Source organism: Odontomachus brunneus, unplaced genomic scaffold (genome assembly GCF_010583005.1).
Source record: "Odontomachus brunneus isolate Ranch 3 - 2012 unplaced genomic scaffold, Obru_v1 Obru_scaffold_014, whole genome shotgun sequence".
NCBI lineage: Eukaryota > Metazoa > Arthropoda > Insecta > Hymenoptera > Formicidae > Odontomachus > Odontomachus brunneus.
Genome location: NW_022639464.1, coordinates 571,402 through 584,934, shown reverse-complemented (window position 1 = coordinate 584,934; position 13,533 = coordinate 571,402). Strand labels below are relative to the sequence as shown.

Sequence of the window (13,533 nt, the reverse complement as noted above, 5' to 3'; positions counted from 1 at the left end):
CTCTCTCTCTCTCTCTCTCTCTCTCTCTCTCTCTCTCTCTCTCTCTCTCTCTCTCTCTCTCATGGTGATCGCTAAGTGGTTTAGCGGAGATTTAACTCAGTCCTTCGAACCCGCATGGGTATCGAGTCTAGGATCGTTCGGAATGATAGCCATTCCAAAGATTAACATTGGTCTGATCAAAATTTACTGGACCGATATACCGGCATCGGTAAAGTCCAATGCATCTTCATAAACCGGACAAATGTCTCGGCGTAGTCCTCTTATCGAATTCGTACAGCTCACGGAGGAGAACCGGAGGGCGGCGGCGATGCATCTCACTTGAAAGGCCACTTTGCTATTCCGTCTTATTGCCCCCCGCGGGTAGTATCTCGAGGAGCGACGGTCGCGTGTGTGCGCCCTGTTAATTCGAAAAAAGCCGCGCCACTTTGTCAACTTTCTACACGCGCATACGTACGTTTGGCAGAGTCGTAAATCATTTTCGGCGTGTATACGCGACTTGCGCGGTTACTTCGAGCATATTTCTCCCGTCTCGTGCATTACCGTTGCGCATATGCGCGATATCGTAAGTATCCGCGGTGTACGATAAATTTCCGAGCGCGCGCACTCCAAATAAGTCGGCTCGCACGATATCGAAAAATGCTATCGGGAACATCCCACCGGTGACGTCGATTCTTTCGACACACCCTCGCTCTGTGCGTATGTGTGCGTTTGAGAAGGTTGTAAAGTAAAATGCGTTTATTAAGAATTCATCGAGACTGAAGACCTGACACACAAACTGAATTATCGCCCAACTGCTCGGGTAATTGAAAAGACATTGACGATTCGAGGATCGAGGTATTTGAAACTAAAGCTGATGCTTTTTACACGCGTTCCTTGGAGGATTAGCGTGCTGTTTTTAATTTTTACTTTTAATTCGTGCTGTTTCTATTTCTCTCTCTCTACTTTTAATTTCTTGGAAACTAAAATTAGTATTTCAATGAAAAACTGCTATGATATCAAAGACTAAGGCTCGTATAGTTGTCATCTGGAACTTGTCTCACATGAGATATTCAGATTATTCAGAATAGACCCAAGCTTCTCAGTTGAATTATGTGATATATGTGACATTTTTATAACTGTAGTCGCGATTTAACTGAAAAGCTCTCATCTAACTCCGAACTCAAGTCTAGTATCTCACTTGAGATGAGTTTCAAGTGTGATAACTATTAACAGAAGTTTAATATATCGACATTATATACCAATTTTAGAATTATCAACCTCGTTTTATGTAGAGAATATATCAGTGAAAAATTCATCATTTTTACACAAAGAAAATATTGTAGTAAAAATTACAATACAATTTTAATTTTCCGGGAATAGATTGATACTATGATGAAAATTATAATAAGACAATAAAAGTGGCCATGAACATTAAAATTATTACTAACATTTACTATTACCATTAAAATTACTATAAATATAGTAAAAATTATCATTTTTATAGTAAGTTTTACTATGTTTTATTATAATTTTCGTAATAATGCTAATTTATTCCCGAACTACTAAAATTATATTGTAATTTTTATTACAAATTCTCTCCGTGTAGATATATATATATTTAAACACTTATATGACTCCTTGTGTCATCTGTACATTTCTGTTAGATCAACTAATGACATAAAAAAATTAAAATAAAAAAGAAAAATAAAAAAATAAGAAAAATAAAATCTTTTTTGTAATATTTTATAATATTGTATATATATACATATCCCTATCTTAATTTTGTCTCAAATTAATATTTATTACTTAGATAATGAAATAAATATATAGAAACGTAATTTGTCTCGATAAATAGCAAGTTTATGAGTGATCCTTTGGTGTATCACTAAAAACACAACATTGAGCCTTACAACCTTCTTAAAAAGGCATAAAATTCGCGAGTTCGTTTGGCGATTGAAAAGACGATTGGAATTTCAAATATCAGCAAAAGTCAATATCTGGAAATTCTTTGAAGCAAAACACGGCGCGTGTGTGAGTCTACATTCGCTCCTTTATTTCAATGACAGTCTGCGTATCACATAAGTTGAACTCTCACTTTAGCCTTCAGATCACATCATTTCGATGAATTATGCTAGCTTCCGTGACGCGCATGAATTATAGACGTCCCATATGCTGGATGGAAGCCACGTTATCGATTCGATCGCGATTGTCTCAATTACATTTTCCTGCTGACGCAACGGAACGCTGCCAATGGAGGGTGAAATGCGAAGGCAGACCGCTATCAATTTCCTGATACGGTTTCTCGCCGAGCATAATGTCGCGGGGCACACAAAGGGCCGTAAAATCGACGCCTGTTATCGCTGGTTATCGCACAGTCTAGTACTAGTGCTAGTACTAGTACGTGACATGCTGCCGCATTTAAGAAAAGACATGCATGTACTTCGCATGCAGCAGCACAAGCTCGGAGTCATGGCATTTCGCAAACTGCCTGCATGCATGCTGACGAGGATTCTCACTGGTTATGCATAAACAAACAATATGATCAGCATTACTCGGAAATCTGACCAAGAAAGAAAGATACAGAGAGAACAGTTTGGATATGGCATTTAATCGCGCGTTTATATATTTCGCCCGGTCTCGATTCCCGACTCGATTCGCCCGCCAATTTTCGATTTGCGATTTCGCCTAACCTTCAGTCATCATTGATAGAGTAAACGTCGCGAAAAGCGCCATGAGTTTTCAAAGTTGAGATTCTAATTCCTTGTGACGCCACCCCGTAATCGATAAGACTCATCTCGGAGAAAAGCAAAACGCCATTAAGCGACCTTTGCAACGCAATGCTTTTCTATGCAAATGATATCCTGCAACAATATCTCTTCGCTTATCAATAGTTTCTCGATAAACAAAGAGCTTTCTCTCTGTCTCTCTTTCTTTTACTTTCCCATTTATGAACCCACCACAAGTTTCTTTTTTATTTTTACAATTTATTAGAACAATGAAACATGATATATCGTAAAATAAAAAAGTCAAACAAAATTTTAAACTGTAAAACGTATTATTTTATTTTTAGCACTTATACCTCTTTCTCTCTCTCTCTCTCTCTCTCTCTCTCTCTCTCTCTCTCTCTGTCTCTTTCTCAGTCAGTTCAGATTATCCAAGGAGAGATATCGAGAGATACCAGAGAGAAATATCGAGATATCCATCTGAATCAACGCTGAGGAATTCGCAAAACTATAAATTTATCGATGACGCTACGACCTAATTCTGGGGACGTGAAGATTTGAATTTATATCTTGCGGATGTGTGCGCAAAATTTATTTCAAACTATGAATATACGACGTATATATGCGCGCGCGCACGAGAAATCGCACAGGGACGATTTCTCTATTTTGTCAAGAGACGGCAGCGCTCGGCAGCGGATTTTCCGCACGCGGTCCGACAAAAATTCACCCGAAAAAAAAGAGAAGTCAGGCCGCGCAAAACGATATCAACGCGGCGCGGCGGTTAATACGTTAAGCATTGCGGAAGCTGCATGGTACGCATATCGCACGACAAAACAAAAAAGTAAAACGGCCTCGCCTCGTATTCGCCGCGGCAGCGACGACATCAACAAGATACAAACGCCCGCGCCAAATGCACCATCATTCTCCACCCCATATCCACCCTCTAGTTTTCTCGAATGGAGAGGACCCACCCTCCTCCCCTCCCCTCTCTCTCTCTCTCTCTCTCTCTCTCTCGACATCCTATTTCCCCAAATCTCCGACGGGTAACGCAAGCCGATAAAAGTAGAACGAGTTGAATCCCTTAACGATGTAACGACGACGCGGCCTCCTCGCATTAACTTCAAGGGATGGTCTCGTAAGTAAGAGTTTAATTGTGTCCTAATTACCCGAGTTAATCTATTAGGTTATCGTGCGTGGAAGTTCACGGAGCTCATGCTGCGAGAGAAATGAACGATTTCTCGTGTTCATGTCGCGTGAGAATATATGGACGATTGCACTTAACGAATTAAAGTAAGTCGATTAGACCCAATATTAATGTTCAGATTATTGCGTTGACGCGCGTTGACTGCACTCTCCACTGTCTATTCTATTTGTACGCAGATGTAAAAAAATGAGACACACGAATACGTGAGTCACAAAACGGTTTGTACACGATGAACTTCAGAGCGTAATCGATGATCCAATGAGAGAACTTAGTTTTGAATAATTCGTTCTCTTATTGGACCATTAGTTACACTCTCAAGTTCATTGTGTCCAAATCGTTTTGCGATTTACTGTACACACACTTTTCAAATATTCCCTACTATATTCCAAGCGTTATGCAGGAGTCTTGGTACAGCGGAACGGTAAGAGCCACAAGTGCTGCCCCGTTTAAACGATCGAACAAAAGTCCGACTAACTACGACGAAAAACATCTTCACACATGGCGTCCAACCAACGGACTCCAATTCATTCACCACACAGCAACGAGCAATCTTCATTCCACCATCGAACAACTTCATTCATTACTAAACAACAACTAAGAGCAACGGCATCCAGCAACAATAAACAACTACGGCAAGGGCAAAGAGAAAACGAAAGTTCCATCCACCGCGCACAGCAACGGAAAGAGAATAAAAGAAGGGGAAACAAAACACAGAAAACCTACGACGGCCTCATCCACCATAGAAGGGAACGAGAAGAGAGAAAGAAGTAGGGGAGGAAGAGCAGAAGGTAGGAGAGATCCGAGAGAAAACACAACGGCCAAAGACAGCTTTGTCTAGGGTTTACCAATCGGGGGGGGAGAGGTTAGTTGCAATATCCGCTATCGAACACCGAGAAGCGAACACCACGCTCGTTCTCCGTCGGCGATCCCACTATTTAGCAACGCGACAGGTAACATCACCATCATAGGAGTTACGTTCGCTTATGTCGATTAAATAACACACAGGGCACATCCACATGCCGCGCGCGTAGGGGGTGGCCGCGGAGAGCGATCCCGAGGAGCCGCCGCCGTCGCCGCCACAGCCGCCGCCGCCGCCGCCACCACTACCACCACCACCACCACTACCACCACTACCAGCACCACCACCACTACCAGCAGCAGCCACCACCACGTCCGCGCAACAACCACGGCCAGAACTACCGCTCGCAATAGCGCTCGTTCTGTGTTTTTATGTCAACGTACGCTGATCGTCCAGGAGGAGAGAGCGACGGTCGTTGCTGACGTCGGCGACGGGCGACGCTGCTTCGCTTATCGCGGCGGGAGGGGAAGGGGGAGGAAAAGAGGAGCCCTTCTCTCTTTCTCTCTCTTTCTCTCTTTTTCTCTCTCTTTCTTGCTCTGACTGTCGCCCTCGCGCTCTCAGTCGAAGCCGGGGAGCATCATGACGGGGGAGTATCGTCCTCGAAGGAGGTTTGTACGAGACGCGCAACGACGACCGCGGCGCCGGTACCGCGGGGCAGACTGAAACCGGTGCGAGCGGCCTTCGGAGTCTTATAGGAAGTGTTCGAGCGCAGGCGCTGCGACGGAGGGCTACCGTCCGCGAAGAGGGATGGGCCGCGTTTCGAAAAGCGAGCCTCCCGTTGTCGATCCACCCCCCAACGGATCGATCGACTTTTCATCGACGTCCGTCGAAACAACGATGACAACGACGATGACGTTTTAATTCGTGCTCAAATTAAGCGGTGCGCAACACGCGGGACATGGTGAGACGCAGTCTCACCTGGGCGGAATAGAAGCGGAAAATAGAAGAGAACGCCGATCCGAGTATAATTAGGCCGAGAGGCTGAGACTAACGATTGTACCTGATGCCGCGCGCGCTAACGGGGGCATTAGTGCGAGCTAATTATGTCGTTACCCGAGAGACGCACAAATCCCACCAAATTTTCCCAAGAACGCAACACAAGAAATAACAGTCTGTGACGCACGACGGTACATGAGAGGCAGAACGATGTAAACTAGAGATCCACCTTGGAGCTTTCCAGCTAATAATTTATCTCAATAGCTCTTTCTCAGAAGAACAGGGAGAAGACTCTAAAGACTTATTCTAATACCGGAAGGAATTTCCTCATCTATTTTTCGGAACATTTTCAATCCTAGCTTTGGAACTTTTCTTTTGGTCAATGGACATAGCTCCACGACCATAATTACAACAACAACAACAACAATCATTTATCTCAATACACCGAATGGTTCGTTTGTACAGAGGTAGATTTAGAATTATTAACGTTTCCCTGCTTATTTAATAACTCGAGCTATTTTTCAGGAGCATCCCAAACACAGAAGATGAATGTACCGATTAATATCACAATTCGTGACAATTGAATCCGTTTTATAAAATTAAGCAATAGAGCAAATTATATAGAGTTAAACACTAGTATTAATGTCATTAGTCTGATAGTACAAACATGAGTCATTAGTCTATAAATTGTCATGTTCAAGTCAGTAATAGGTTAGTGTTACATTTATGATCCTACATCAATTCCTGACATTTGAATAATGATTACTATTTTTTTTATAAGTAACTTATACATTTCTTTATTTTAACAATAAGGTTACTTGGACACTAATTAGAATATTCATCTTGTGTCACAAATTGGAACAAAACTAGACTGTCATACCACGTAAATAGTCAGTTACGATTGAGAAAATATCATAAATAAAATAAAATCTTCCCATAAATTAGAAAAATGCAATACAATTAAAATTCCGAATGTTCAAGTTTCCCAACAAAATTAATTTTGCACGTATTCTCTCAGCTAACACGTTACTTATTACCTTATTAATTTATTTCTACAATAAGTTACTTAGTGACTAATTGGAATATTCGCCTTGATAATAACAGGTTTTCGCATTATATTATACGATTAATATTTAGGTGTGAGAGAGTTCAAGAAGTGCAATCGCGATGTTGTTTATCTTTATTGCATCATGAAAAAGCTTCTTGGTATGCTTTAATATTCTTGGAAGAGATTTTGATATTAATTAAATTCTTAAGTTAGGAAGATCTAATGAAGAATAACCGACCAGACAACGATTGTTGATGAGCGATTCGCCGACGTGCATATATTCGGTAGTATATACCCAGCGGGTAAGTAATTTAAACGGGCTAGTATCTGAATACATAATCTCGCGCACGTAAACCACACTAGTGTAATCCGGAAGACTTTGGATGCACTCTGTGCAATATGTGCAACGAACGACGTGCATACCCTAAGGTAAATGTCCCAATAACTAAACTAATAAGAAAGCACCAGAATCAGTTTTGCATTTTTATTAATAAGTAATTAGTGAAATTATAAAGAAAACTAACGTTACACAGAACCTTTGTTTGTCAACGGTCGAGAAATAACAAGAAATAAAATAATCAAAAATATTAGTAAAATAAATATCAATTTTAATGAGATATATTAAATAATGCCAATTATACTAAAAAATAAATTGTGTCCTAACTGCTGGACAAGATTTAATAATTGAATAGTTAAAATATTATAAACTTCGTTAAACAATTAAATGGTCAAAATATTACAAACTTCATTAAATAATATTGCAAATAAAAAAATATATTTTAACAAAATTTCAAAGATTTCTTTAGAAATATTAAATACAAATATATTTTTAATGTTTTAATCATTGGGGCATTTATTTTATTTACTACCGCGCGGCCTGACCATCACCGAATTTCGCCCTTTATTGTATTCAACGTTTATGTACAGTACCGGTCAAAAGTTTATGATCACCGGTAAAAATGTTTATTATCAAAAATACTTATTTGAATTATTATTCAGATGATGTAATCCAGATAATTATTTTTAATAAATATTTTTGTATCAGTGATTTCAAAATATTGATCAGTGTGTGAAGTTTAACGTGACTTATGATGCAACTAGACAACTACTCTACGTGTAGCCGATCGAATGGACGAAATAAGTTGCCTCATATAACAAATTAATCGGCTTGCTCTCAACGCGGTACATTGTAGCGACGCACGCAGCACATGTGTACATTATACGTTTAATTACTACACGCGAAATTTTACACGAGTAATTTTATGTAATCAAGATAGTATTACTCACGCTACGCATCCGTTATCGAGTGCAATTGAATAAAATGGAACAACGAAATCATTTTCACGGGAGCTCTATGCAGAATGTAGCGCAGGATATTTGCTGAGTGCTTATAAGTACTCGCGATATCGTAAGGATTAAAAGTTTAGGCGAAATAATTAAACAGATATTTTCCAATAGTCACCCCTGCTAGTCTGCATTAAACGAATATCGACTGCCTGATTGATGAGAATCAGATACGCTTAAAGGAAAAATATGAGAAAAAACGAGCTATATTTAATTTTCGATTTAAATCGCCAGAATAAGTCAAATTGTGAACGGGTGCAATTAGTTATAATTTCGGTTGAGTAAATATAATGTATGAATGCGCAAAATCGTGAAAAGTTCAGCCCTTTCGTTACGCATTTTTGCCCTATTAAATATAACAAATTATGCGATAAACAAATTTGAAGCGAGGACATTTCGGTAAATTTATTCGACATGTATTGAACATCTCTTATTTAATTTCTCTTATGTTCGCAATTATTTACGTTTTATGCATCCAATAATTAATATAAAATAAATTGTTACAAAAATATGAAAAGTCTTATCGACAATATAATCTCTCTGAGAGAGATTATATTGATTGATTACTGTACACACAGAAAAATACATACTGCATTCAGATGAATGTCGTTTGTTTAAAGTATTTCATAAATTTATATATCTACAAATCTATCATCAGTTCATTATTATTATCACACATTGACTTAAAATACATTCTAAATCCTAGTAAGTTTAACACGTAAATAAAGAATATATTAAAATAAAACAAAAATAAAAACAAATAAATTCTTCTTTTAAGTACATGATAACGAGCTTTTCTAAAATATCCGATAGGTATATATTATGAAACTATTGTCACACATAAGGAAAGTATTCTTTGTTGAAGATAACTATTACCTAAAAGAGGGAAAATAAACTGAGTAATCGCTTCTTTTAGCAGTAAAATGATATTTTTCTGTGTGTACTCAAAATAAAATGTAACCAAGTTAAAAACTGTGCTTATGCACAATAAAATAAAAGATTATACACTAATAAATATTGTTAGAGAGATAAATAATTGATTCGTATCGTTTCTCGGCGATATTTAATAATTATTACTGTCTCGTAGTTCTCTGAGACCACGCTACTAATTCAGTTACTTCGAAACGGTCGAACTTCACAGAAGAATATTGGCTGAACGTAAAACTCGTTATATTGATTTGTTAAATCTCACGCGTACCCTGATACTTCGTGTGAAGTATCAATTTGACGTAATGGAACTATAGTGTGGAGATAGATAGATGGATAGGTAGATAGATAGATAAATAGATAGAAGAAGAAAGAAAGAAAAAAAGAGAGGAAACTATAGTGAATAATGCCTAATTTTCTTGTCTCCGTTATCCTCGCGAAATATTTACAAGTCGTTTCAATGCGCAAAGAATTTAACGCGACTTAATTAACCCAGCGGTCACAGCTTTAAAGAGATATATACACTGCTTAAAGAGATGTATACACTAAGAAATCTGTTAAGGATTTTCCAACAAATTTATTATCACGAAATAACTGGGACTCTAAAACGTCTGCGACGGTTAATAAAACTAATTAAACGCGGATTTACTTCATAATCCGCATATTTCAAATGCGTAAAACACTTAGACTCATATCAATAATCATTACTTGAAACTTGTCTCACGTGAGATATTTAAATTTGAATTCAGAATTAGATCTGAGATTTTGAATTAAATCACATATAAAATCATCATAACTAAAAATGTGAAACGCTCTCACAAACTTCAAAATTTAAATATGAATATTTTTCACAAACAAGTTTCGTGTAACAGCTATTAATACGAGCCTCAGCGACTTGCAAAGCCGAATTCATATAGACGATTTATCGTGTCACGAACAATGCAAATGCGTGCGTCGCTCGACGATCTGCACGTGTAAAGCGACAAATCGTTTGCAACGCGAAGTTCCCGCTCTCACTTTGGGTGTCTATTATAAACTGCAGCCAGTGCGAGTGACGCGAGCCGGAACTCAATGCAAAATAAAGCCGGTTTTCTTCAGCGAACTTCGTACGAAGTAAGCGACCAAGAACTCATTTTACTTCTCCCTTATCGTCTAAATTTATCCCCGTTATCGCTGCATCTGACGCTAGTTCTCATAGTCAAAAGTTACTTTGCCACTTAATTCTTGACTTTTACATCGTTTCCGCGAGGAAACGCAAACTGGGGAACAGTAATTTAATGTAGTTAAATCTTAAAATACAAATCGATGACTCTGGTAGTGTTCACAAATGAGAACACGACTAGAGATAAACGACAGCCACTTTGTACCGGATAATGTAATGAAATGTAGAAACTTGTAAGGATATGTAACACGTATATTATTATCTACGTCTTATATATGAGTTCTTAATCACCTTTTCACGACATGTAATTTTACAACATCGAAAGCCAAAAACGGGAGCTTAACACGATTATTTTTTACATACATATTTGACAAGAAAGAGTTTCTTGATAAGAAGGAGGTAAAAATCAGTGATAGCAAGTCACAATGGATTCTTAGATAATCAATCGTAAAAGAAATTAGGTCGATATAAGTCTGAATCGCAGATATAGACATGTAAATAAATTAGCTAGAGAATAATCAACAGTTTTAAATGTAACTAAAAAATTTTAACTCACATTTTGACTGCATTTTTCCTATTGTCATCATAGATTCGTGTTTAACTTTGGTTTTTTCTTGAAAAAGAAAATATAACCGATTATAGAAAAAAAGAATATTAAATGTTAATAAAATTCAAAATATATATATATATATATATATATATATATATATATATATATATATTGCAAATTATCTTTATGTCATTAATCTTTGGTTAACGAAAAGTTTTTAGGACATAGATAACTTTATCCATATATATGTGTGCATGTCCCAAGCAACATATGTGCTAAATAACATATATATGTAAAAAAGAATTAGTCGCAGAAAATAAAATATAGCAGTCAAGATATATATTTGATATCATATTAAGATATAATATTATTGAAATAGCGACAGCTAATATCGTTACTACCGAAGCTAAATTTAAAGCTACAGAAGCTAGATTTATTAATTATTTAAACTTCGACACTACAATAAAAAGATATTCGTTGCTGGATAAAAAATTATCATTATTATCATTTCGTTTTTTTTTTTTTACGCTTTAAACCTGTTCAAGACTTTAAACCTCATCAGCGTATCTTTTAGTTTCAATTTAAATATTTTCAGACACATTGTATCTAAGATTTGTATATAATGATTTAAAGTTGCTTCTAACGACAATAAATATTCAAAAATGTGCAAAGAAACAAATGTAAAGATTAAAATGAGAAATAATAGAAGAAACGATATCGAATTAATCAATAAAAATCATTTAGAATTTTTCAATCAACAGTTATGATGTACGAATAATATACGGATAAGATGTGTTTGATTCACAAGATTATCTAACTTAATAATAAAAGTGGAAGACGCTATCGATATCCCTCGTATGACGAATCCTCAAAAAAACTAACGTTTCGCGTTACAAATCTAAACTATGATTACAACCAGACCATATGTGGTTAAGTTTTCCGCTGAATATAGTAATACAAAGCAACATATATTTACGTAAGTTCTGTATATATATTGTATATTTTGTATATATGTAATAAGGAAAGGATAGCGCAATTGTGTTAGTAACGATCGTCTCTGCGTTATCGACATTTTAGTGGTCAGAGCTAGGCGCTTTTCGAGACGCCATCTAACAAAGTGAGCCTTTACTACGTTCGTTAGGCACATTTTCGCGGTGGTAACGATAAAATGCGATTGGTTCGTGCCCGTTGTACTTCGTACAATGATAGTAAGTTAGAAAAGGACAAATGTCCAATTTGTTTTTCTCACCACTGATGAGCGGACAGTAGGCACGAAGCCAACTAGCGGCGAACTTACCGCAAAGCTAGATTATCTCTCATCAGTTTCGTCTTTCTTGTGCTACGTTCTACGTAATTTTGTAAGAAAAAAGGATTTGGAAACTAAAAAATATAAAACAATAAGTAAATATACAAATTTAAACATGCCGTTCATAATTTTTGCTTATTTCTCGCATAGGTACTTCTGTTTCTTCAGATAGGTATCACTGCGCATGCGCGAGAATTCGAACATATTGCTATGATAGATCTAACGGTATGGGCGCGACTTTGGGATATTGGGAAATTATTTTAAAGATTTTATCTGAGCGTGCCGCTGAGTAGAGTGACACAAACACACATTGTCATCCAGGAAATGATGCAGAAATAGGCACACCTAACGTAATTTTCGAAAATAAACCATTTCAAGCGCGAATGTTACTTTAAAAACCCCTAAAAAACTATTCCAGAATGTGCTTTACACGCTAACGCTACGTGACCTAACCTGCAGTAACATGACCGACTCTCGGTACGCAGGATAGGTACCACTGCACATGCGCGAGAATCCGAATATATTGCTACGATGGATCTAATGTTATAAGCACCACTTTGGGATATTCGTAAATTATTTTTAAGATTCTGGGCGTGTCACTGAGAGAGTGCAATGACACTAACATACATAGTCATCCAGGATACGATGTAAAGTGAAATATGCACACTTGACGTTTTCTTCGAAATTACACTTTCGCAACCGCAAAAATTATTTTAAAGGACTGTGAAAAATTAGTCTAAAATGTGCTCTAGATGCTAACACCATATATTCTAAATAATCTAAATAACCTAAATAATCTGTAGTTTCGGCTTTCATGATCGACTTTCGGCTTATGTGAGAGAATCCGACGTTCCTACGACACAACGTTAGATGCAACGTTATAAATGCGACTTTCGGCTATTGGAAAATTATTTTCAAAATTCTAGGTGTATTACTGAGGAAGTAGAGTGACATTAAAGCACATTGTCATCCAATAGATGATACTGAGCAAAATACGCACACTTTACGTTATTTCCGAACATACACCTTTGCAAACGCGAAAATTTCTTTAAGAAATTTTAAAAAATTATCCCAGGCTTAACTAACTCAGCTTAATATATTAGCGAGGATTCAAAACAATTCGGTTCGAATCTCGGCTTAATAATTTAGCGGAAACACAGAACACATCGGTTCGAATCTCGGCTTAGTAATTTGGCAGATACACAAAACACTTTGGTTGAATCACGGTTTACTAATTTAGCGGAGCCTCGAAACACATTGGTTCGAATCTCGGCTTAATGGTTTAGCGAAATCTTAAAACATTTGGGTCCGCATCTCGGCTTAATAATTTCATAGGAAATCGAAACATTTCGGTTCGAGTCTCAACTTAATAATTTAATTTCTTGTCTTTAATTTGTCGAAATTTAACTTGTCAACAACAAACGCGAATGCATAAGAAAATATCTCCGAAGAGATAGTATGTCGTATATAATACGAGACAACAAGTTATATAGTA

The 13,533-nt window shown here is 37.1% G+C and overlaps 1 protein-coding gene across 6 annotated transcripts in view; it reads right to left on the bottom strand.

The window, feature by feature from the left end:
* LOC116841187 (metabotropic glutamate receptor 8-like) overlaps positions 1-13,533 on the bottom strand; it is a 232,768-nt gene that overhangs the window by 209,963 nt on the left and 9,272 nt on the right. For 4 of the 6 annotated variants that reach the window (XR_004377516.1, XM_032808827.1, XM_032808829.1 and 1 more), the window contains exon 1: positions 4,630-7,230. The exons of 1 other annotated variant lie outside the window; for it this stretch is intronic. Coding sequence is in view for 3 of the 5 variants with exons in the window: in XM_032808827.1 (XP_032664718.1) it covers positions 4,630-4,647 (18 nt within the window). In the remaining 2 variants the exon portion in view is untranslated. Of the gene's footprint in view, positions 1-4,629; positions 7,231-13,533 lie in introns of those variants that run through there. One more of the 6 variants, XM_032808831.1, reaches the window with a different exon arrangement.